Consider the following 26,224-nt stretch of genomic DNA (forward strand, 5'->3'; position numbering starts at 1 on the left):
CAAATATACTGCTGTGTTCCTTGAGCTGCATGAAATGTTCTTCAGCTGACTGTATTGCACAATCTAGCACCTGATTAAAGAATTCAACTTTGAATTGTTGTTTGGGGTCTCTTATAGGATTATCCCGTGCCTCGTAATCAAAATGTTTTCTTCTTCAGTGACTCTTGTATTCTTGAATGGGTGGGAAAATAGCTACAGTGTGAAGTTTCTCTGCCAACTTCTGTGCACTCTTCAGAACATTTTGAAATCCCTCATCTGACCGGTAAGACTGTAGGTATGACTTTGCTTTGTCCAGTTGTTCCATTGCTCCAGATATATTAAGGTCAACACCTTGGAGTCTCTTGCTGACAACATTTATTTCAAACAGTATGTCATGCCACAACACTAAGCCACACAGAAATTTGAAGTTATGTATGTTTCTGGTGATTCCATTTCCCTCTGCCACTGTTCTCTCACGAACAGTTCCTGTCATAGCATTATCCTCCATAATGGTAACTATGGCATCATCTATCTTCCCAATTTGGTGTTTGTAGGGTGACCAGACAGCAAGGGTGAAAAATCGGGACGGGGGTGGGGGGTAATAGGAGTCTATATAAGAAAAAGACCCAAAAATCGGGACTGTCCCTATAAAATCGGGACATCTGGTCACCCTAGGTGTTTGATAGGCTTTATCACCTCCACTTGACTTTCCCATTGTGCGGCACTCAGTGGTTTCAGTGTCAGAGAGGATGTTCCCAGATGTTGCTTCAAAATTTGCCATCGATGAGTTGATGCAGAGAAAAATACATAGATGCTTTGAATTACATTAAAAAATTCAGCAGCCTCACTAGAAGCTGATGCTGCATCACAGACTACTAAGTTCAATGAATGAGAACTGCATGGGACAAAAAAAGCTCCAGGGTTTAACTCTCTGATCCGTGTCTGCACTCCTCTGTTCTTTCCTCTCATGCTGGTAGCAGGGCCTGAGTGAGGGAAGATATCAGCGTCTTAAGGGCCTAACTGGCTCCTACTACTTCAATTGACTGCCTGCTCTCCTCAGGTGGGTTCAGGGAAGCATCAGGAAACAGAAAGCTCCCTGAGAAGCTGGTGTTAATCAATCCAGGCTCGTGGGGGTGCTAGAGAGGTACATAAGAGGCTCCTCCTCCTCTCTCTCCCTGCAGCTCCTGCTGCTTTCTGTTATTCCCTCTCACCTTTTCTCCTACCCGCCTATTATGTATCTTGTGCCCTCCTTCCTCCAGCACAGCACTCCACCATCTCTGTGCATCTAGAGCAGAGAGAATACATATGCATCAGCAGCAGACACAATTTTCTACACTCTGGGTCCTAGTGGCACCCCACCCCCCACCCAGTCTGGCACCTGAGGCGGCCGTCTCAGTTCGCCTCATGGTAAGGCCAGCCCTGGGGTTGTGGTGCCGGCCGCTTTCAGCAGCGGCATGGGGCCCACAGCACCATGAGGATGGCAATCCTGCGAGCCAGATCCAAAGCCCTGACGGACCAGATTCGGCCCGCAGGAGACTTGTTCACTTTTCAGGGACTATTGCACCTTGACAATCATTTGCAATGACACTCACTGTCATAAACATACAAGTTTCAGAGTAGCAGCCGTGTTAGTCTGTATCCGCAAAAAGAAGAACAGGAGTACTTGTGGCACCTTAGAGACTAACAAATTTATTAGAGCATAAGCTTTCGTGGACTACAGCCCACTTGCATCCGAAGAAGTGGGCTGTAGTCCACGAAAGCTTATGCTCTAATAAATTTGTTAGTCTCTAAGGTGCCACAAGTACTCCTGTTCTTCTTTTTGCATAAACATACAACTAAGGGTAGCATAAAATCCCTTCTTTACCTGTAAAGGGTTAAGAAGCTCAGATAACCTGGTTGGCACCTGACCAGAAGGACCAATGGGGAAAGAAGATACTTTCAAATCGTGGGTGGGGGAGGGGGGAAGGAAGAAAGGCTTTGTTTTGTGCTCTGTGGGTGTTCTCTCAGGAGACAGAGACCAAGCAAGTAATCCAGCTCCTACTGAAATGATATATCTAATATTACAGAAATAGTAAGTAATAGCAAGGAAATGCATTTTGTTTTAGTTTGTGAATTTTCCCTGTGCTAAGAGGGAGGTTTATCCCTGTTTTCGTAACTTTAAAGTTTTGCCTAGAGGAGAAATCCTCTGTGTTTTTAATCTTTTTGTTACCCTGTAAAGTTATCTTCCATACTGATTTTACAGAGGTGATTCTTTTATCTTTTTTAAAAATAAACTTCTTTTAAGAACCTGATTGTTTTTCAATGTCCTAAAGACTCAGGGGGGTTGATCTGTGCTCCCTTTGTAACTAATTGGTTAGGATATTATTCTCAAGCCCCCCCAGGAAAGGGGGTGTAGGGATTTGGGGGGGATATTTTGGGGGAGGTAGGGCTCCAAGTGGCCCTCCCTGAATGTTTGTTTAAATCACTTAGTGGTGGCAGCGATACCAAGGGCAAGGAAGTAATTTGTGCCTTGGGGAAGTTTTAAACCTAAGCTGGTAGAAATAAGCTTAGGGGGGGGTTTCATGCGGGTTCCCACATCTGTACTCCAGAGGTCAGAGTAGGGAGGGAACCCTGACACTCACACAGCCCAGTTGGGTTTATTAGTCATCTGGAACACAGCATAGGAAGTCCTTAGGTTAGCATAGAGGAAGGTAAGTTAAAGCAAAGTCCATTCTGGAGAGCCCAGCACCCAGCCAAGCTGTACCCCATTGTGCAAGCTCTGTGTATCTATCAGTTTGATCTCCTTGGGCCGAACCCCAGGTCAGAGCCTCACAACTGTCTCCAGCAACCAGCACTTATCCCCCACCTCACCTCTCTCCAGTCCTTTGTTCCTGAGCTGGGGAGATGTGGCTCAGGGCCGCCCCCCCCAGGTGGGGAAGTCTATATCTCTCTGGGTCATTGGTTGCTAGGTATCAGTGTCTGGGCAATTGGATTTGCCATTGTCTTCTCAGATGCTCCAATGATATGGAGATGAAGGCCCAGACAGCTAGGCAACACCCGTATCTATGTCTCTTAGCTGTGTCCTTTCCCACCTGCCAGGTAATAATGCAGCACACAGGGGAAACTGAGGTACACAAAGCCTTCTTAAAAATATTACAAAAAATTCCCACTTTGTCTCACCATTACCGTAAAGCGCTATACCAGTATAAGCACCTTTTTATTTTGCAAATGCAGAAGTGGTACAATAAAGATGGGGAAAAGTTCAAACAAAATATAAAGTAGGAAACTAAAACAAGTGTAAAAAAAAACCAAGGAGTCCTTGTGGCACCTTAGAGACTAACAAATTTATATATTTGCCCAAATAAATTTGTTAGTATCTAAGGTGCTACAAGGACTCCTCGTTTTTTTTTTTTGCTGATACAGACTAACACAGCTACCACTGAAACCTAAAACAAGCGTATAAGTCAAAAAGAAAATATCAGAAGTGTCAAAAGGACTTAAGTTGGAATCACAGGCATTTTCATTGTTCAAAAGCATTGGGGTCAGGAGTGTGGCATCTAAGAAGTCCCCCATGATAAACTAGCCTGACCACCACGCCTCTGACATGGTTGAGCTTGCACCAGAGATAGGGTGGCAGCTCAAAGCCAGGCAGTCTCTCATCAGGCTGAGTGATAAGTAAGGAATTTCTTACAGAGGGAGCTGCTGGTTCCCATTCTGCTTGTCATAGTGTGGCCGCATCCACTGTGGAGACGGCTGGTAACATAGTGCAGATTGGTCTTCTGCTGGTCAGTCAATGGCAAGGTGCCTCCTATATATCTTTGAAAAGTGGCAGTTACATCTTAATATCTGTACAGCTGTACCTACACTAAGGGGTTGTACTCTGTGTCTTCAAGCATTACAGTAGCACAAAGTATATTGGAAAGAAAGAAATGGAAGAGGAGGTTGTTAATTTGACTTATATATTTCTGGCATTGTGAATTATGGCTGAAGAGACCTCATAAATTTCGCCTTCTGGCTAGATCTGAATTAGAGGAGTCACTGTTATTATTTCCTTCCCTCCTTCCTGCTGCTGGACATGGGGCTGTCACAACTTATTTCAAGCAGGGTGGTTAGCCTGGGACCACATCCAGGCAAAATCCCTCTGTTTACAACTCCCATTGTCAACAGGTGAGTTCCATGTCTGGAAGGTTTGAGGGACTGGGCCTGTAGGCCTAGTCTAGGTTAAGATTTAAAGGAGTGATGTCAGAACATGTTCTAACATTTGAAAAGTCTAGTGTAGACAAAGCAGTGTAGACTTTAACACATGTTAAACTGATCCAGTGAAAGCCTAGGCTCCTTTCTAGGCTTCAATTTGACCAGTTTAGCACATGTTAAAGGCAATCTACACCAGATCTTTCAAATGTGTTAGAATGTGTTAGCTAAGGTTCTACCATTATACCTTCAAACCCTAATCTAGACAAGTCCTTTCTAAAGACTGAACTCTATTAGATTTGAAATATTTGGATGGTCACTGCATCTGTGTTCTCTTATATGCAACAACGTTTGTGTTTTGTTTGACCGATGTAGGGTTGTGTGAAATAGTCACCTCGAAATCTGAACCCCTCTGAACTGGAGGTGTTGGCATTTCATTGCCATTTCATCAAAATGATCTGATTTCATCCCCAGAAAGTCAGCGTTTGAGGGAGTGTATCAGAATGGTCTGCCCCTTTAAGGACCAGGATGCTTGGGGCCAGCCAACCTTGTTCAATGATGAGACCCATCTGGGAAGGGATCAGGTGAAGCCTATAAAGGGAGCTCAGTTGGAAGGGAGGCTTGCCCTGTGACTCACCACTGCAGCAGAGAGCATTCCAAAGGGAAAGGCCTCTGGGTCCTGGAGTCCAGTAAACCGTACCCTGAAGGAAGGGCCTGAAAGAAACCTGAACATGGAGTTGGTCCTTCCTGGGCTGGGGGAGACAAACCAACAGCATTAGATGGGAGTTTACTCAAAATTCAGGTTATCTGGGAGTGAAAAGCTCAGCGTTCTTAAAACATCAAAAATCTCCTCCAGACTAAGGTCAGTTTCTGCCTGAAGACATACAAACACATTTGTGAGGAGAGTGTTAGCTGGAGGCTGGGCAGTTACATCTCCCCTGAGGCACATCCAGTCTGGGCCAGTTCCTGTTCTGGCCTGCAGCTCGCAATCCACTAAAGCAGGGGTGGCCAACCTGAGCCTGAGAAGGAGCCAGAATTTACCAATGTACATTGCCAAAGAGCCACAGTAATACATCAGCAGCCTCCCTCCGCCGCTCCAGGACCTCCCATCCACCCGCAGCCCCGCTGATCAGCGCCTCCCCCACCCTCCCTGCACCTCCTGATCAGCTGTTTTGTGGTGTGCAGGAGGCCCTGGGGTGGGGAGGGGAAGGAGTGAGGGCACGGTGGCTCAGGAGAGGGGGCAAGAAGGGGTGGAGTGGGGGGCAGGGCCTATGGCAGAGCCATGGGTTGAGCAGTGAGCAGCCCCCGGTACAGTGGAAACTTGGTGCCTGTAGCTTCAGCCCCGGAGTTGGTGCCTCTACAAGGAGCTGCATGTGGCTCCGGAGCCACAGGTTGGCCACCCCTGCCCTAAAGTAAGGGGGTAGGAATAATGACACTCCATTCACCTCTGCTCTGCATTGTCCCAGGGCTCTTCAAAACTTATCAGGATGTACTGGGGAAACCCTCACTCCCCTCTACTTCCCAGCAACATGATTTTTCCGACCCCTGGCTGCAAATAGAATCTACATGTATGTTGATATCTAGTATAGCAATCAGTCAACAAGCTAAGACTAAGGGTGTGCTTGGGGCAGAGAGGTTAGAGACCTTTGCTTGCAGTGGGAAATGTTACCCCTGAAAATGTTAGGGTGCAGCCTTGTACAGTTTCATGTATAGACCCTGAAACAGTCCACTAAAAATGAAACCATCCTAAGGATGGATTGTGTAGTGCTAAGCTCTGGAAGGCACTGGGAGCCTTTTTTTCATAAACTGATTCTGTATTAAAGAACAAGTTAGTATTGTGATACAGCATGGCCAGAGGGCAGCAGGAGAGGGTTAGAAAGGAGCCTTATTCCCTGTAGAGGGAAGAAAGTTTGCTATAGATTAATTAGAGCACCTGAAGTCAATTAGAACACCTGAAGTCAGTCACCTGATTAAAAACCCCTGCTTCAATCAGACAAGGGAAGGAGTTGGAGCAGAGAGGATTGGAGTTGGAGCAGAGAACAGTTTGAAGGAGTAGAAACAGTGGATTGGTGTTGGAGCAGAGAGCAATTTGGAGGGAAGCAGAGGGAAGTTTGGAGAAGTGCTGAGGTGGGCTAAGAAGACCAAGACCCTAGGTAAAGAGACACCTGGCTTGTGCAGAGGGAAGGCAGGAGAGGGAAGTAGCCCAGGGGAAGGAACTGCTAGTTCAAGTGGTTTACCACTTATCCCTAGGCCCTTGGGCTGGGACCTGGAGTAGAGGGTGGGCCTGGGTCCCTCCCTCTCTACTCCCCTCCTCTAGGACACTAGTGGGGCAGTTAATATTCCAGTTCAGGGGCAAGAAGTGGGGCCCTGAACCCCCCCCCCCCCCAATAAGAGAAAACACGAGACCCATCATAGTAGTGCTGGCAATTTGCAACAGTATATAGATCACACCAAGCATGGCTAATTATCTATGTGAAATTAATTAATCCCTTCCAAAGTATCCTGTCCCAGCAAGCACTGGGTCTGATGTAAAACCCAGGCTGGATTCTTCATTCTTCTTTGGTTATTTTAAAGTCCTGGTCTGTGGTGTGGAAGGGAGATCATTGTGGTCCCATTATCCACTGGGACAGCTGATACAAAAGCGGGTTAAGGGCATGTGCTTTGAGCATCTAGAACTGATTTCATAGTCTGCCTCTGAGCCTGTGCTAATCCCATTTCTTAATGGGAGTTCTTTGTTCGGCTCCTATAATAGGTTTTGCGTTTCATACCCATAGTCTCCCAAAAGCTCTTAATACAGTAATGAGCTGAGAGCGCAGTCATTGTTCAGGCAAACGTGGCCACCAGCCCAGGCTCAGCCACGGCTCCCACATGGCCTTAGACCTTGAATCCTTGTTAGTGAGAGAGTCCGGTACACTAAGGTTAACTCCTGCTCTCTTCTCAGAGCCCTGGGGACTTTTATTGACACCATAAAGGACCCTGATGCAATGTCTGCTCTGAGAGATGGTGCCTCTAAGAGCCCATCACATGTACTCTTAGCAGTGATCAATTAACCCTTTTTGTCACTGAGGGACAAAAAAATAAAAATATCCCCTGTACACTCCAGCCATGTGAAAACCAAATAAATGGACACCTTTTCCTCACTTTCCCCCTTCATTTCTGTTTGTCTTTAGCCTTTGCCCATCCAGCCCACAGTGAAATCAACCAATCCAGCTGAAAATATGTGTTGGAAGTGAGATGAACTACTCTCCCCTAAATATAGGGGGCCAAATCCTCTGCTAAACTCCATTGGGATCAATGGAGCTGTCTCCACTTAGGGCAACAGAGAATTTAGCTCAGTGGCTCTGTTGTGGAGCTTTAATATCCCAACCCACAGAGGTGAAATGTGGATACTGCAGGCAACACTGGATGAGACAAGAGTTGTTTAGTGACACTTCACGTTGAGCTGGAAACTCTTGTGTTTGCGGGAGAATGGCTCCTGCTCTCTTGATTTTTCTCAACCACAGACTGCTTTAGAGCCCCAGAGGAAACTCAGTCACAAAGAGGAGTAATACACTCCTCCTGCCACAGTGTGTCAGAGTTGGGCTAGGCAGCTCAGGAGTCAGGGAGTTAAGAGTTTCATTTAAAAGGAAAGGGATATTGTTACATTTTCACCTTGTGTTAGGGCCTCAGTGTTGTCAGGTCACGCTGCAGGTAGGGGGTTTTCCACAATCCAACCCACATTCAGAATGTTTTGTTTTTGCCTCTGGCACAGGAGAGAGCAGCGAACATCTGGAGCATCCAGCAATACTCAGGACGGGTGTGAACCAAAGGATGTAATGAAGCAATCTATGTACATAGGCTTTGCTTCTGAGCATGCCAATGCTCTGGACAGCTTGTCCTGCCTTGAGGGAAAGGTTGCTTCCTTCAGCAATAACAGCTGAGCTGCTAGTATTCCAAGGCTTAGATCCAATTGGCAAAAGAGTGATAATTCACATCTGTCTTTCAGATGAGATATAAACCAAGGCTCTGACCTTGTGAAAGTTTAAAAAGCCCAGGAACCATTTAACGGGGGCATCACCCCCAATTCTGTCTTGTGGAACATGTCTGTGTGGACATCCCCATGTCATTTCAATCAGAGACATAATCATAGAATCATAGAAATGGAAGGGACCTTGAGAGGTCATTTAGTCCAAGCCCCTGCACTCAAGGCAGAACTAAATATTATTTAGACCATCCCTGACAGGTGTTTGTCCAACCTGCTTTTAAAAATCCACAATGATGGAGATTCCACAACCTCCCTAGGTAATTTATTCCAGTGCTTAACCACCCTGACAGTTAGGAAGTTTTTCCTAATGTCCAAATTCTTCACTGCCCTTCGTGAAAACTGTTGCATAGTGCTTCTAGCAAATCATTGCAGCTGGAAACACTGCCAGTGGTACTGCATGGAAAGTAATGGAGTTATGTCAGCTGCTGCATTGCACCCCAGAGGGTGCTGCACTTAAGAGCTGAGTGAGTGATCCCTACATATACAGCATGTAAATCACTTTGGGATCCTTCCAAATGAAAGGTGCTCTATAAATATTACAATTAATAGGCTTGCAAAGAGTGCAAACGACCCCTTTCACTTCTTTCCTGGGTCTTCATAAAACTCAGCCTCTACAGTCAGGATTTCATGCGCCAAATATCCAGTTAGGGGGGATAGGCCCCAGGTCTCTGTGCCAGTCACCACACATGCCCCTTGGCTGGCCTCAGGCCACTGTGCCAGTCACCACTCATGTCAATTATTCCCCCTGAACCTCTTCTATATGTTATATCTCAATCCCACCTCCTTTGTCTGTTCATTTGTCTCTTCCCACTGTAAGGTGGGTGGGCAGGGGCTCTGCCCAGCACATTGTAGACACTGCTGCAGTTTAAACACCAGAGTCAGCAGACGGACAAGCTTCCCCTGTACCAATGTGCCTCAGCAGCAATGTGGGGCCTGTTGATCTGAGACAGGAGTTCAGTGGTGTCCATGGCCCATTCTATCCTTGGCCTCTCTGCTGAGGCTGCCAATCTGGGTGCACTCTGTATTGTCAATGTCCCACGATCCACTAGGACCTGCACACAATCTGGAGGGGACTGAATTGCTACAACAGCTCTTCTGACTGAGCCTAGGACTAACTCGAGCTCATCTTCTCCCTCTCCCGGTGAGGTCAGCATGGACTTGTCTCTCCGCATGGGAGCCGAAGAGCTGTGTGAAGAGCAGTGAGGCTGCACAGCAAAATTACAGATAGCCAGGAACTACAAAAGCCCTAAGCCAGCAGCACCTGGTGCTCACCTGCATTGCACATGCTCTGTGCATTCTGCAGCAGCAAGAGTAACCAGCAGGAACAGAAAATAGCATATGTGAAACATCCGCATGTTGGGAGCTTGCATTTTCCATTTCTTGGCATCTCATCATGCTGCTCTACATTACACCAGAGCAGGAAGGCCAACCCCAAATATTCAAAAAATGAAGAGTCAGCCCCCCCCCCCCCCCAATCATAAAACTGGCTTAAAAATCACAAGATTTCTTTTTAAAAAATTAACTTTTTGGTTCTTTTTCTTTGCCTTCTGGCTTCTGAGTCTTCAGAGTGCATTCAGGTCACATTTTCAAGCTTTTCTCCACAACAAGAGCTTTTTAAATAGAAGCTGAGATTCTTCTGCCATCACATGACTCCAGCTGCTGGGGTCTGAAGCAAAACACTAGGTATCACGAGACTTGAGATCAAATCATCGCAGCTGGCAACATTGCCAGTGGAACTGCATTGAAAGTAACTGAGTTATGTCAGTATAAAACTGAAGCAATGGAGAATCAGGTGCCTTCATTGTGTGTGTCAAGGCTGCTTCCCCACTCTGAACTTTAGGGTACAGATGTGGGGGCCTGCATGAAAACTTCTAAGCTTAACTACCAGCTTAGATCTGGTCCGCTGCCACCACTCTCGATGCTAATTCCCTTCCCTGGGTAGCCTTGAGAGACTCTTCACCAGTTCCCTGGTGAATACAGATCCAAACCCCTTGGATCTTAAAACAAGGAGAAATTAACCATCCCCCCTCCTCCCTTCCACCAACTCCTGGTGGATCAAGATCCAACCCCCTTGGATCTAAAAACAAGGAAAATCAATCAGGTTCTAAAAAAGAAGGCTTTTAATTAAAGAAAAAGGTAAAAATCATCTCTCTAAAATCAGGATGGAAAATAACTTTACGGGGTAATCAAACTTAAAGAGTCCAGAGGAATCCCCTCTAGCCTTAGGTTCAAAGTTATAGCAAACAGAGGTAAACACCTAGTAAAAGGTACATTTACAAGTTGAGAAAACAAAGATAAACTAACACGCCTTGCCTGGCTGTTTACTTACAAGTTTGAAATATGAGAGACTTGTTCAGAAAGATTTGGAGAACCTGGATTGATGTCTGGTCCCTCTCAGTCCCAAGAGTGAACAAACCCCAAAACAAAGAGCACAAACAAAAGCCTTCCCCCCACCAAGATTTGAAAGTATCTTGTCCCCTTATTGGTCCTTTGGGTCAGATGTCAGCCAGGTTACCTGAGCTTCTTAACCCTTTACAGGTAAAAGGATTTTGGAGTCTCTGGCCAGGAGGAATTTTATAGTATTGTACACAGGAGGGCTGTTACCCTTCCCTTTATAGTTATGACAGTGTGTGATTTTAACTCTGTAACCTAATGCTGCATAAACGCTGGCTTGATTTATTAGGGTTTTTTTTTCTTTAAAGAAGAAAAATATGGAGCTCCCAGTTTTGCAGATATACATACATACAGACTCCCATCTCTGTAGCTGTTCAGCTCACGGAGCTAACAAATTCTCTGGTTTCATCAGCAGAACTTGTAAATTCTTTAATTTAGGGCTCTATTTGACTTGCAGAGCTTACAGGCTTTCTCCGCTTTGCCAACCAAGTTTTTAAATTCTTTGAACCAGCTGGTGTGTTCTTAGGACTAAGTTCTGCTCAGTGCTGAGCACCGGGGGCGTTGAGGTCACTCACTCAGCACCCATATGGTTAAGACCTCGATCCTGAATTCAGATCTATGTTGCAATCACTTGCACATGCATAGAGCTCTGTGTGGGCACAAATATCTGCTCATGTGTAACTGATTGCAGGAGCAGGGTAGATTTCAGGACATGAGCCATCATTTATGTTAAGGGCTTGTCTACACAGGGAAATAGCCTGGAATAGCTAATGTGGAAAAGTTATTGCTCTTTAAATTCACATCCTTGCTTATTTCACAATAGCTTCCCCATGTAGACAAGCCCATCATGTGTGGGTTTCAGACTTTCTTCATGTTGCTAAATACAAACCAGGGCCTATATTTTCAAAAATCGCTAGTGATTTTTGGGTGCCCAATTGGAGGGACTTTAAAGAGCTTGATTTGCAGACAGAACTGGGCATTCATCTTGTGAAAATCAGAGTGCTGAGATGGGACACCTTAAAATCAAGGCACACCTAGCATGAGTCATTTTAAAATGCAGGCTCCTTTTTTCCAGACCAAGCCAGACCCTTAGTCCTCAGTGACATTAATGGCACATTTCCACTTAGAAACTGAGTGATTCTGTTTTTCTTTGCTCCTTCCCCCACCCCCATTTGTCCTGAATTTTTGAGTTTGATTTAATTAGAAGAAATACATAGCATTGTACCAGCAGTAGTTACAGCTCATGTAATCAGATTATGAATTTATCCTAAATACTCTGATCTGTGTCTTAATTGTGGACTAACACCCTCAAGGAACAGACACGGAAGGAAGCCAGTGTTTTCAAACAGAACAATTTGGGATTTACTGGTAGAAATAAGAACTACGGGAAACATGAAACCTACCGAAGTAAGCATGTTAAACTCAGTTCTTTGGCATGTGGTTTTGCTTTTTAGTTTGTTTTTGACATTATGAATTGGAGTCTTGACAGAAGAAGGCACTGAGAAAAGGATGATTTTACTGACTGGTGAAGTCCCCCACCCCCTCACCTCTCTGAATAGTGCGAAATCATTTCTGCCCATAACACTTTAGGCCCTCTATACAAGGGCTCTCAACTGTAGGAGGATGTTATGGGGCAGTCCATAAATTATGTAACACATTTTGGGTACTTTTCAAGACTCGTCCACGCGGTGTAATGCTGAAAAGGGCCCGTCCCCCAGCTCCTGCCCTCAGATGCCACCACATACCATTAAGGGATGTATCCATCCCCTCTGCTAGCACCCCGACTGAGCTCTCTTTCTCTTGCGTGCACACATTTTATTCTCCTATCCCTTGCAAACAGTCCTGGACACCTTTCTTTCTTTCCCTCCCTCCCTCTCCTAAATGCTTCATCCTCGCTCTGTCTAGATACCCTGCGAATCACCGCCAACAATGGCTCTGCCTTTTCCTAATACCCCCCAGACAGGGCCAGCTCTAGGTTTTTTGCCGCCCCAAGCAAAAAAAATTTTGGCTGCCCCCCACACACCCCTGCCTCCCCAGCTCTGGGCTCCCCCCCACCAGTGCTGACTCCGCCCGCTCCCCCCTCGCTTCTAGCCAGTCCAGCGCTGGTAGGGTTGGAGTAAGCAGCAGGGCTCCCGGGCGGCGCCTCAGCCCAGGGTCCTTCCAGCCAGGCCTCCTGCCTCCAGGACCGGCTGGGATCCAGGAATGCAGAGCTGGGGGACTGCCCTGGCAGGGGACTGAGGAGCTAGGGCAGGGTAGCCCCAGAGGGAGCGGAGCCCCGGAGAGCGGGACGCAGGCCCCACATGGCAGCGCCCCAGACACCAGTCCCCACTATGGCCCTGCTGCTGCTGCTGCTCCTGGCCGCCCTGCCGCAGTCCCTAGGCGGCTCGGGCAGCTTCACCCAGCCCCGGCTGCGGCACTGGGGGGCGGCCGCCTTGCGGCACCTGCAGGCAGCTCCCCCCACCCGGTCCCATGCTCGGAGCCCGCTCAACCCAGCCACAAGGTGCGGGCGCTGCTCCCCGACACGAACCACAGCGGTCCCAGGCCCCCCCCACGCTGCTGCTGGCTCTAGGCTTTTGCCACCCTAAGCAAAAAACAAAACAAAACAAAAACCGATGGCCGGAATGCTGCCCCTGAAAATGTGCTGCCCCAAGCAGGTGCTTGGTTTGCTGGTGCCTAGAGCCGGCCCTGCCCCCAGACACAGCACTGCTTCACCAAGGTATTATTACACCCAGACACCCGCCCCGATTTTAGCCCTTTCTGCAACCGCCACTATCGAGTCACCAAGGTTTTCATCCTTTCTGCCACACCCCACGCCCTCCAGGACTTTATTCTCTTCTGCAAATTCCTCCACACACACCCCCCCGGGTTAAATACGCCTAGGCCTCCGATCTATAACCCCCACGGTGCCCTGCACTAGCCCCGTCTGCAGGATCCTAAGCGATTGCTCGGTGCCGCGGAGTGTATCGTTTTTCAGCCGGACATACGGCATTCTTTCCGGGACTCACGTTTCGTTCCATTCACAGAAAACCCCCTTCTTTCAGCCGCCGCTTCTTGACAGCCTGCTGGGGTTTGCTAGGCGGGTCCTCGCGAGCGGCCCTCTGATTGGCTTAGAGCGAAGGAGGGGGCACGGCCGAAAGCACAAAACTTGCCGCGCCCGTGTGAAAATAGCTTTTAGAATTTAGTCACTTTCATATTGTGACCTATTGTCTTTCTTCGCAGAAGAGAAGAGCGTTTTTTCAGCTGATCATGGCCAGGCCCACAGAGAACATGAACAATGCAGGTTAGTGCTGCCTCCTTCTGTATTAACTTTCTCCCCTCTGTGAGTTATTACAATTATATTTGATCACTGGAATGTAAATGTTTCTATTCATTAATGTATTTGAAAACTCTTATTGACCTTTTCTGGCTGTTTTGTTAAAAACCTTGTACTGCTTTGTATGTTTAACCTTGCACGTCATCCTTAGAAAATCCAATTTTTAAAAAGGGATAATATCGAAGAGGTTGGTGCACCGGTTTGAATGCTATAGAACAGGGGTAGGCAACCTATGGCACGCGTGCGGAAGGCAAGCTGATTTTCAGTGGCACTCACGCTGCCTGGGTCCTGGCCCACCGCTCCATTAATTAATTAATTTTTAATTTAATTTTAAATGAAGTTTCTTAAACATTTTTAAAAACCTTATTTACTTTACATACAACAATAGTTTAGTTATATATTATAGTCTTATAGAAAGAGATCTTCTAAAAATGTTAAAATGTATTACTGGCACGTGAAACCTTAAATCAGAGTGCATAAATGAAGACTTGGCACACCACTTCTGAAAGGTTGCCGACCCCTGCTATAGAATGAATTAGCTGTATCACTACCTCTTGATCTTAGTAAGGAGAAATAATTGTTCAGTGTGTTTGTATTTTTAAAAGATCTCTCCTCATCCTTGTTTATAGAATTCTCTCTATTCAGTATAATTTGTTGCTACAGATTTTTTTTAAATCACAATAAAGCATCATCATAAATAGTGTTAAATAACTGAAAAAAGGTTTTCTTGAAAACAATTCATATCACAAGAATTATTTCCACATGTTACTTTAAAAAATCCAACATGCTGTGTGTATTTTTGATTATTTGCCCTTAGCCTAAAACCTGATCAGAGGAAAAATGCCAGAGACTTGCTGCGTTATTTTTAAACCAATTACAGTGAGCTTATTCTTTCATCTCTTCATTCATACTAAAGAGGGAAAGATGTTATCTTAGATATATATTGTGTGTATTTACTTTTAGTTTTTGTACACAGTCAATGAAAAAGGAGTGCCTACCCTTTGCCTTAAGTAATCCTTGACATATTTTAAAAATAAAGTTACACAAATAGACTCTTCTCCCAATAATTCACATAAATCATCACACAGCAACTAAAATATATCTCTGGTCTTTATGATCTTGCAACAGTATCCTCCCAGCGTCTCTCAGCCCCAGAAAACAAATGTACTTCAGACCAAATTTCAAAAGAAAAGAAGAAAGAAATAGATGTGTTCCTAAAAGTCCAGGTCACAGGTTTGTGTCATGAAGAGACATTCCTTTTCTCTTATTGAAATAGTAACAATGTGAACAAAAATCAACCAAAACAACGAGGAGTCCTTGTGGCACCTTAGAGACTAAAATGTATTTGGGCATAAACTTTTGTGGGCTAATACCCACTTCATCAGATGCATGGAGTGGAAAATACAGTAGGCAAGTTGTATTTTCCACTCCATGCATCTGATGAAGTGGGTTTTAGCTCACAAAAGCTTATGCCCAAATACATTTGTTAGTCTCTAAGGTGCCACAAGGACTCCTCGTTATGCTGTTCCACACAGCTAGTGTGAGCTATTTTCTGGATTATAACTCACTGTATCTTAACATTTCTTAAGAGTAAACTTCTATGTGGAACCGTATCCACCCTTCGGATAGAATTTTGTGGCCTGATCCTCAGCTCATTGACTGGCTTCAATGGATTAAGGGTTCCAGCATCAGACCGTGTTGTTATACTTCTTCCTTCTCATGAATGTTAAAGGATGGGTAGTAGCTCTTGTGGATTTGTGTCCCTGCATGCAGGGAGCGGTATCCATACACAGCCACGTTTTGATAAAAATCCTCCCCTCCCCCAATTTTTTTTCTTGATAGTGTACTGATAGTGAGGGACAGCTCCAGCTCCCAGACTTAAAGGGTACAGAGCAGCGGCTGCAGCATTGAACCTCAAAGCCTGTAGCTCCTCTCTCATGGGCAGGCAAGTCAGCTGTTAACCGTGATTCCTTCCAAGGCTGTGGGGAAAAACCCCATCCTGGGATCACGCTCCTGTAAACTGTTTACTAGCCATCAATTATTCCAAGCAGCAACTTCTCTTCGGCAACTTTCTCCCCATGAAGCCTATCTGCATTGCATTTCTGCCCAGAAGAGTAAATACATGTTGTACAATGGAAGGGGAAAAAAGTAGACTGCTTTACTGAAGACTAGGGAAATATTCTAAGGGTTTCCCCCTCTAAACTGTGGTAAGAACCACAAAACAAGTTATTTATTAAGGACTCTCAGAGAGCCAAGATATGTCACTCAGAAGGCACTCTTGCAGCACAATTCTACCTCCTCTTGCTATAATCTAACTAAAAACAGTTGCTGGTCTATAGAAGTTGCAGTGTGTATGTTTCCTGCCATCTGCAGATAACCTGTGTACCGTTACCCTCATTCTTGAAATGGCATGAGGATCGGGACAGTAACCGTTATCTCTCACTCATATGCACACACCCACACAGGCCCGTGCACACCCTCACAGAAGTCAGGCTTCATTACATTCTCGATTATCTTGTCTGTGCTTGTGTTTTGTAAGTGGTTTTAATTTTAAGCTGTAAATGCAGGAGAAGAATTTTCTGATCTTTCTGAAAGCTGTTATTCATGGGTGACCGATGAGCATGTCCTCTGAGCGTGGTACTCTAAATAAATAGCCATGAATTTACAAAGATAGGGCTGGATCCCCAGCTAAGCTAAATCCAGAGTAACTTAGTGGAATTAAACCTGATTTACACCAGCATAGATGAAATCAGAACCCAGTTTGTGGATCCCAGGAGCTCGCCAGGATTCATTTCAGTTGAGTACGTCAGTTCTCATACAGTTCAGAAGGGTGTTTATATTTTAAAAAAAAGTCTACTGTCAAGAAAACCTCAGAGGAAATGAGCACACAGACAATAGGCTCTTGTATGTGATGCTAAGGATGTGATTGAACTTGAAGCCAGCAAAGCAAGGAGGTTGATGGATAAAGGAGCAGGATGGCTTTCCATCTTAAACTTGCCCTAATCTTCATGAGTATTGCAGGGTGTCTCCAACTCACACAGGAGAGTATATTCCATACAAAAACTAATCATGACAAACTTTACCTTGCTCAAGTTGGCTTGCATCAAAACCTTTGGGTCCCATAAAAGCATTCTATTGTGAGTTGAGGAGGGAGCGCCTGTGAACAGAAGAAGCTTTCAATAGTCTTTCAGAGATCAGAGCAAATGTTTATATTGTAAACTCTTTGAAGCTAAGATCTTATTTTAAGCTCTCTCTGCAAAGTGCCCAGTGGGCAATTAGCTACAAAGGTTTCCAGTAGTTGAGGATCTGGCCTCTTAATGTTTGTGAGCCAGCCAGCTACTATGGTAATAGGTGGCTAGAGAGACCCAGCTGACAGGCCTGTTTCCGCTCACACACCAGCTTCCCAGTGGAGGGACTCCTGACTTACCCCACTCTGAGGGAGAGCAGAACCTGGCTCTATGTAGTGTAGAGCGGTGGTTTGTAAATGCGCTGAAGAGTGGCCTCTCTTGCAATCCTGTGGTGCATCCGCTCAGCTCTTCTTTCTGCAAGGTTGTAATGTTGCTTCTTTATTACACTCCAAGCAGGGCCGGCTCTAGGCACCAGCAAAACAAGCTGGTGCTTGGGGCGGCACATTTTTAGGGGCGGCATGGCCGGCGCCAGAATGCCGCCCCTAAAAATGTGCCCTGGCCGCCCTAGCTCACCTCTGCTGCTGCTGCTGCCACGGCACGCAAAACAGCTGATTCGCGCGCCGCTGCTCCCCCTCCCTCCCAGGCTTGAGAGCCTAGGAGGGAGGGGGAGAAGCGGCGCCCGTGCCGCGGCCACGCGGAGTCTCTCTCTCCCTCCCAGACTTGAGAGCCTGGGGGGAGGAGGCAGGGCTGGGGATTTGGGGAAGGGGCGGAGTTGAGGCGGGGCCGGGGGGTGGGGTAATTAAAGAACCCGGGGGGCGGCCAAAATTGTTTTTTGCTTTGGGCGGCAAAAATCCTAGAGCCGGCCCTGACTCCAAGGCTACTCTGTAAGTTTTTCAAGGCCCGCTGCATTGGGGAAAAATGGCAGTGGGTTAGTGTGCTCCCTGCTGTAACTCTCCTGAAGGCAATGGAGTTAAACCAAGGAGGACTTTGGCTCAATGGGTCAAAGTCAGTGGTGATGTGGGATTGGTTGTGACAATTAGTTTGGCTACAAGGCACAAAGTGCTGATGCACCAGCTGGTGGAATGTCCACTGAAGTCAATGGAAGTAGCTCTTATTTGCTCCCAGCTGCATTTGGCACATTCTTGCTGGTGGAGCTGTAGAAGCAACATGCTCACTCCTCAAGGGGAAGAAGAACCTTGCACCATGCATCAGTGACCCAGCTGCTCCTTAGCTGGCTAGAATTGCTGGTTCTCTTACAGCCCTCCTTAGCCAGAAGGCTGGTGCCCATAGCAGTTGGGTGGAGTGAGGCTGAAAGTTCTGAGGGGGGTAGGGAAGAGTTGTCTGTCCCGTTGCTCAAGCTGGTGGCCTGGAGTCTGCTCAGACACATCCTGGAGTACATCTGCTGCTCTGCCCCTAGGCTGGGATGACCGTACAGCTTTCCCAGCACTCCCTGCTGCTTTCCATATGTTGGTTTTTCTCCTACAGAATTGCCAAAGCTTACAGTCCCAACTCCTAGCTTCACAACAAGGAAGTCAAATTATAGAGAAGACTCTGCCAATTGTATTTATATTGCTTGATTTGCACGTTGCTGGAGGGCTGGTCCTGGAAACTCACTCGGCTACCCAGGAGTAAATACAGGGATCCTTTAAAATCCTGACAAAGTTTCCTCTACAAATTTACATCCCTTGGTTTTTCCCCCTCCCCTTTCCCATGCCCATTAAAAACCACTCGGAGGAATCCAATGAACTGGCGTGATCTGATTCCAATCTCACGTTGGTGTAAACTGGGAGTAACTGATGAAATTGGTGACATTACACTGGGGTAAAGCAGTAGGTGAGATCAGAATCAGGCCCAGGGTCTATCTCAGACTCTCTGCTGCACAACTGCATCTGCACTGTTGCTGACACAGTTTGAACTATTCTGTAGACAGAGCCCTTGTGTCCTCAGGTCACACTCATGAGCACTATTGCAAATGAGTGGCTGCACAGCCATTGGCTGATTAGGACATGTTGTCCAGTCAATCACAGGGATAACTGAGAACAAGGGGTTGATGGTCATATCTGACCCACATGCCCATGATGCTGAGAGCATAACTGGGATTGGCTGCTGGGGTGTCCATGGCGGGGAATGCTGGGGGTGGATAAAGGCACACCCAGACAGCAGCTCCTCCTGTGTTCCATTATGTATGTGGCTAAAGGTGGCCATCTTATGGGAACACTCTTCTGCTCTACGGATCACTTCAAAGTTGCTTTTCTGGTCTCTCCCCCTTACTCAGATCCAGGGCCTGACTCTGATCACTCTCACATGGGCTCTACACTGTGGTAACGTCACTGACTTTAGGCTCCTAGTCTATCTGCTCTGTTCAGTGCACTGAATTCCCCGTTCTCCCCCAAAATCTGTCCACTGAGAGCCTTCTCCCCTGCTGGTGCGAGAGCCTTCTCCCCTGCAGCTCCTACCACCCAGGACAACTTCTCTCTTCTCCCCATGTCATCTGATTTCCAAGCTTCATAGCAAACCTCTTTCCTCCTTTGTCCCATAATTTCCCTCTCTTTCTGATCTCCTGATCCCCCTTCCCACCCTGCCCAGAAGCACTCCAGGGTTTTGTGTGTGTGTGTGTGTGAGAGAGAGGGTCTGTATTGCCTCCAAATGACTCACTGGGCTGATCTGTTGAATCTTCAGTGCTGCCAGATGACCTCAATGACCTCCTGAGGGAGTTTGACGAGGTGATTGAAGACTTTGACAAGGGTGAAGTTTGTCAGTATGAGCAGCACCTGGAGGAGCTGAAGAGAAGGACCCTGCCCAGTGTCTATGACAGCGGCATTGATGAGCTAGAAAGTGAGTTCTGGGGGTTGTTGGTGCAGAATAAAAGGAGTCATGGTGCTCACCCGGGGTGGGGTGTTGCATCACTGGGGAAAACCCACTGGGAGGGACGAGGGGAACGTGTCTGCCTCCTCCATCCCCATCCAACCACTTATTATCTTGCTGGAGATCCCTTGAACGTGGCTGCAGGGCTCCTGCAATTTTACCTCCCCAAATGTCTGTGGCTGCACCTCTGTTTTGTTCAGTGATTCAACTTTCAGGTCATTCCGTCTTTGAGCATCCCCATGTTGGCCACACATTCATGGGTCTCTTCCCTCTAAGGCTTTGTTGGGTAGCATCTGTGCTTACTCTGAGGGGTTGTGATGTCTGTGTGCCTGACAGGTGCATCTTTAAAGTCAAGGGTTTGTCAGCCACTGCATTGTAACCCCCATGCAAGAGAGGATTTAATGGCTTCACTGCTGCATAACATACCAGAGTCTTGGGCCAAAACCCACCTCTCTGATCTTTCTCTGCCCCCTTGTGCCTGTGATAATCCCAGTGAAGTTCCAGATCACTGTGTTCCACCATCACACCCAGACTGCAGAGGATGCTGTTAGATTGAATTTGGCCCCTGCTGGGCTGGTAAAAAAGCGTTGTTCACTTTTGTAGCTGGGACTTGTAGCAAAAGTGATGCAGTTCAGCTGCTCAGCTGACAGAAAGTGGGACCCAGCAGCTAGATTTGGGAATCCATGTTTCACCATGTTGGCCCCTGTTCCCTGCTGGCATATTTATAATGCCCCTGTGGTCCTTGGAGCTAGATGATGCCTTGGTGCAGTGACTGATCTTGTTCTGTCTGCAGGTACCAGCACGTCTCCTGGGAGCAGTTTAAACTCCAGTGAGGAAGATCTCAACACGTCAGACAGCATTGCTAACTCCAAAGGTAAGACCAGGACAGATCTCCATCAAAAAGTTTTCTTCAAGGGGTACCCTAGGGAATCCTATTTAAAGAGCCCTCAGGGTAGAGGAATCCAGGATCTGAGCCCATTCCCTCAGCAATGGCCCTGGAGAAATTGAATGCATTAAAGGTAAGGTGCATTCAGATCAGTAACTGCAGCATATCCATGTTTTTATGTGGGAATCCTGGCTAGCGGGGTATGTTCTGTGAGGAATTGAGAGTAGAGTTGACTCCCTCTGAATTGCAGAACGTGCATGACGTTACCGAGCTATGTTTCTGGTCCAGGCTGGAATCCGATCTGATGGGTCCATTCAGCACTCATGGATCCCAGCCCAGAACCTTGTTACTGAAAGGGTCACCAAGCCCTGGCCCTGACAGAGGGCTCAGCAGAGGGTGATCTCAGAAGCTGTGCCTTGCATGGCTCAGGAACAAGAGAAATACTTGGGTCTGTAGCCCTGATTTTTCTTCTACATCAGAACGCCACTGACTTGCATGGAGTCGCTCCTGATTCACCCCAGTGAAAGTGAGAGGAGAAGGGGGCCCTTGCCTCCAAGCTATCAGTTCCTCCTACTATTCAACCTGAATTTTCCTTCGCTTAAGTTCAGCCCATCAGTCCAGGTGACACCCCTTTGGGCCATCCTAAACCCCAGAAGCATGTTGGCTGGGTTCAGTGGCTGAACTGGTTGTGCTAATGGGGATACAGGCTGGTGGTTGCCCAAGGACCTCTAAGGAGGTTTGTTCTGGGGTGACATCCTGGGTCCCCTGTAGAAATGAGACCAGAATCTGTATGAGGATTCAGAGATTAGGGAGAGTCGCCTACACACACTTCCACTCCACAATAAAGGGACCATGGCTTAGATGTCTGATGCTCTCCCAGGCATCTCCTGGGGACACCATCATCATTCCTCAGGCTCTTCAATTCCTAGTCAGGACTTTGGAAAGACTATCTCCAGAAAAATCCATCCCACATTTTTCCCTAAGATGAGTGTGTACAGTGCAGGCTTTGAGAGATCAATAAGTGCTCATGCAAGGCTGATGTGATCAGTAAAGATCACAGTATATGCACCTTACTGTCAAGTCTCAGTGCTTTGGTTTAAGGCATTCCAAAAGACCTGGGCCATAATGCCAGGCAGACCAATCATTTGTACTCCAGACTGGCCATCAGAAGTACCCCACAACCCAATTAGATTTCACATTAAGGCTGTGTCTACACTACTAACTAGGGATGCGATTCCCCGGCTCATGTACACATGCTCACGCTAGCTCAGTGAGCGCTAGCATGAGTATAAAGAGCAGGGTAGTTGGGTAGCCCAGGTAGTAACAGAGGAGGCACGCCTGAGCCGTGCTGAGTGCAAACCCACCTTTAAAACAGCAGGTATGTATTTGGCAGGGCTCAGCCACCTCTGCTGCAGCCACCCGTGCTACCGGGCCTATGCTGATGCAGCTGCATGGAGTGAGCGCCAGTATGTGTACAGAAGCCGGGGAATCACACCCCTAGTTCATAGTGTAGACCTAGCCTCAGGCTAGTCTATAAACTACATCCCAGATGTTCCAAATCCTTGTGACAAGATGTGCCAATGGATGATGTTATGAAAGCAGTAATAGTAGCATGGCCTGAGCAGCCATGGGCAGAAGAAGCCAAGGAGAATCCCTTTTGTAACCTGCACTGGGATGGGTGTGGCATGCCAAGCATCTGACTACAGATCTTTTTCTCTGTTAGCTAAGCTTGGGGACACACAGGAGCTGGAGGAGTTCATTGCGGATCTGGATAAAGTGCTAGAGGGTATGTATGGAGCCTTGATCTCTGCCACGTTTTGATGACCACTGAAAGCTAGATCCTCCACTGCTGGCCACCAGTGCAGCTCCCCTGAAGTCAATAGAACTACGGTGACTGATCCAGGCTGATGATTTGTCCCTAGGCATGACTGTGTCTGACTATGCCTCTCCTCGTTCTCCACGCTGTGCAGTCCCTTGCAGGAGCTCCGCCTGTCCTGTGGCGGCTGCATCCTTCTCTCCTCTAACATTAGGAATTGTATCTTGACAGACAGCATGGACACCTGACAGGTGTGAATTCTGGGCTGCTGCCTCCAGGGTTGTAGAGCCCCTGGGCTGGAATGTGGTGTCTAGACTACAGTGCATCCTCCTGAGTTAGTCTGACACAAGGCAGCCATGGCGGGGAATGTAATCTAGTGTTTAAGGGTGGGATTTTCAATGGGAGTTAGGTGCCTGAATCCCCTAGAGCAGTAGTTCTCAAACCTTTGTATTGGTGACCCCTTTCACACAGCAAGCCTGAGTGTGACCCCCCCCTTGTAAATTAAGAACACGTTTTTATGTATTTAACACCATTATAAATGCTGGAGGCAAAGGTGGGTTTGGGGTGGAGGCTGACAGCTCACAACCCCCCATGTAATAACCTTGCGACCCCCTGAGGGATCCCGACCCCCAGTTTGAGATCCCCAGCCCTAGAGCACCACTCAGCTCCCATGGAATCCATAAACCTGGGCACCTAACTTCCTCAGGCTTGTTAGAAACACCAGCATTAAACACTAGTGGAATCTGAGATCTCGGGTGAAATCCTGGCCCCATTGGAGTCAGTGGCAAAACTCCCCCTGACCTCAATGGTGCCAGGATTTCACTCTGGGATTCCATTCTAGTCTCTTCCACCCAGCTGCTGGGGTGACCTTGGGTCAGTGTCTCCTTTCCCCTCTCTGCGCCATCCTTTCCCATCTGTCAAGTGGGGGTGATGCTACTGTCCTGCCCTGAGGGAGGTGGCTGGGGAGCCTGACAGATATTGGTGAAGTGCTGGGTGCGCCACAGGTGATAAATTCTACAGTCTCCATCATTCAGGGCTACATTGGCCCAGTGTGTTCGGGGCAGCCCTGGCAAGCTGCCGCCCGAGCTCTGCATCCCTGCTGCTTCCTTGCAGCCCCCCTCTAGTCTGAGAGGAGAGGGGAAATGACAGCACTTCCTGATTATATTTGTCTCCCGCTGTGCTGGTGCTGGCAGGAAACCCCCCAGAGAGAGGTGGCCCAGGCTGGATTTCCTCTCACTCAAGCAGCCGGCTGTGATTAAAACAAATCAAACCAATGTGGATGTCCAGCGTATAGGATAATCTGTGGTGATAGCAGGAGTGCAGGACAGCAAGCTGGGGCTGGGCTGCTATTGGATAAACACTGACCTCCAGGCCTGTAACACTGGCCTTTACTGAGCAGAGTGACAGATCTTTCCTGCAACTCTTTGCCTGCTGCATTGCTCCCTGCTAATGAAACCTAGGGGGGTTTTACATATGCACGTGGGAGACGGTTTCTATCTTCAGTTTTGTCTAAGGGAAATTCTTGCCCTTTTCTGACCTCCGTATGCAGGGATACTGACCGCAACTTCTGGCCCACTTCTCTAGAATGAGTAAAAAGCTGCAAATCGAATCCTCTGCCATTCATAACATCTCACTTGGGAGAGAAGCCGTAATAACAAAACGCTGCTCTCCTCCAGCACCTGGCACCCAGGCATCTCCACGCACTTTACAGGATGGCTGGTCTCCATCTTTACAGATGGGGAAACTGAGACACAATTAAGGTCCAAACTTTCAAAAGTCATTTTTTGGTGCCCAGCTTAAGGCAGTTAGGGTCTGACTGTTTTTTCAGATGTGCTGTGCAGCTCCCCTGGAGTTCCTTTGTTGCTCAGCACCCCTGAATGTCCCCCCACAGAAGCCACAAGTTGGCACATAAAATCAGTTGGTCATTGTTGAAATGTTGGCTGTTAACCCCAAGCAGAGCCAGGAACCGGATCCAGGAGGCCCGATTCCCAGTTTAACCACTACACACAGAGCCTGGCAAAACAGGGTTTGGGTTTCCTTTGCATTGGCTGAGTTCAGTGGCCTAACAATACATTTTCTTTGCCCTGCAGAGATGTGAGATGCTGTCTTTGGCCTGGAGTTCTGAGAAGAGGTTATGGCAGATCTGAGATGTTTCTCATTGTTCCACCCCATCCTTTCATGTTCTACTCTGGAAGAGCAGGGTCTAAAATTCATACCCTATGGGGCAAGGATAATACAGGCACACTTCCCATCTGCAGAGCAACTGTCCAGCAACAACGACAGACCTGAAGTGCAAATCCATCATGCCTGAGAATCCTGGCTGGTTTCCTTCTGTCTCATTTGATTGTCCTCTTCAGACAATCAGCATAAATAGCAAATACTGATTCATCTCAGGGTGTGGGCACCTGCAAGTTGGGATTTATTTAGGTACTGGCCTTGGCATATTTCCTTCTGCATTTGGTGGGCTACTAACCACAAAAACTTTCCACTTTCAAAGCAAAATTTCTCCAGCTGTTACCCATAGCACTCCTCTTCCCTCCTCTTTCCAATGTATTGTCTCCCTGTCTCTGAGGGGAAGGGGTTGGGTGGAGTGTTTAAGGAGATATCTTTACTCTAAGCAGAATTCCAGGTGCCGGAATTGCAAGCCAAGGTAAGCTACCCCTGGAGTCCAGAGTCCCATCTGTAATGAGAAGGAAAGCAGGGTGAACCCTTTTATTTCCCAGCTCCATCAGGGTCCTCTCTATGAGAAATTGTACAGTATTTCCTGGGCCTGTGGACAATTGTTCTTCTCTTAATGAACCTCCTGAAGTACTTTAACACTGCAGGGCTCTCTTTGGTATCAGTGGTAGCTCTGCTGGCAAATACCACCTGCAGCAATTGGTGGGCATCTCCATTTTAAAGTTGGCTAAGTGTCTGCTCATGCTCTAAGCACCTTCCCTAAGGGTTTAAGATGGGCTAGGCTAGCAATTGATTGCCATTTATTGTAGTTTAAGAGTAGAGGGAGACCCATACTAACCCTCTGGATCTCCACTAGAAGGTATAATGGGACTGTGCAAACCACCAGAGCTGAACATCCCTCAACTTTGGATTTGGATCACAGCTCTACAATTGACCACACCTAATTTTGTGTTGATCTATATTGACCAAAGGAGGCTGTTGAATCCTAATAAATGACCTTTAATAATGATGCCAAGCCAGATCTTCAGCTGCCATAAATTGACATATCTCTGTTGACTTCCATGGAGCAATGTCAAAGTACCACCAGCTGAGGATCTGTGCAATGAGGTGTCTCTCTTCAGGTTCAAAAAGATACTTATTGCCTAACTCAGTGGTTTTCAACCAGTGGTCCATGAACCCTTGGGGGTCCATGAACTATGATTTCCAAAGGGGTCCACACCTCCATTTGAAAATTTTTAGGGGTCTGCAAATGAAAAAAAGGTTGAAAACCACTGGCCTAAATAAGCAGACAATGGTTCTTACTTTCTCATAAGTTCCCAGCTGTTTACTGAATATCTTCAGACCAGACCCTAAATGCCTCTGCCTTGAATGCTTGTATTCTGTTGTAAATATTGTAAAATAAGGATGATTCTAAAATTTTTATACAGATGTGCATGTATTTTATGAATAAAAGGATTTTGTGGAGCCTTCA

The 26,224-nt window shown here is 47.1% G+C and overlaps 2 protein-coding genes across 7 annotated transcripts in view; one reads left to right on the plus strand and one right to left on the minus strand.

Moving 5' to 3' along the window:
* Positions 1-13,666, minus strand: part of LOC101938583 (ras-related GTP-binding protein A) — a 36,081-nt gene extending 22,415 nt beyond the window's left edge. Inside the window, exon 1 of one of the 2 annotated variants that reach the window (XM_065556396.1) lies at positions 13,573-13,666. The gene's annotated coding sequence lies outside the window, so the exon portion shown is untranslated. The remainder of the gene's footprint in view (positions 1-13,572) is intronic. The other variant, XM_065556398.1, reaches the window with a different exon arrangement.
* On the plus strand, positions 1,982-26,224 carry LOC101938853 (regulator of cell cycle RGCC-like). Of its 5 annotated transcripts, none has more exons than XR_010590198.1 (7): positions 6,147-6,302; positions 11,881-11,974; positions 13,787-13,847; positions 19,688-19,843; positions 20,667-20,747; positions 22,483-22,826; positions 24,666-26,224. XR_010590198.1 is itself a non-coding variant. In XM_005279158.4 (7 exons), the coding sequence occupies exons 2-7, from the start codon at positions 11,960-11,962 to the stop codon at positions 24,671-24,673; spliced, it is 384 nt and encodes a 127-aa protein (XP_005279215.2). In that variant the 5' UTR covers positions 6,149-6,302; positions 11,881-11,959; the 3' UTR covers positions 24,674-26,224. The 5 variants fall into 5 exon arrangements, 1 of the variants encoding a protein (XP_005279215.2); XM_005279158.4 differs by having other exon boundaries at positions 6,149-6,302; positions 22,483-22,545; XR_010590200.1 differs by lacking the exons at positions 6,147-6,302; positions 11,881-11,974 and adding an exon at positions 1,982-2,050.

This window comes from Chrysemys picta, chromosome 9 (genome assembly GCF_011386835.1).
Source record: "Chrysemys picta bellii isolate R12L10 chromosome 9, ASM1138683v2, whole genome shotgun sequence".
NCBI classification, from domain to species: domain Eukaryota; kingdom Metazoa; phylum Chordata; order Testudines; family Emydidae; genus Chrysemys; species Chrysemys picta.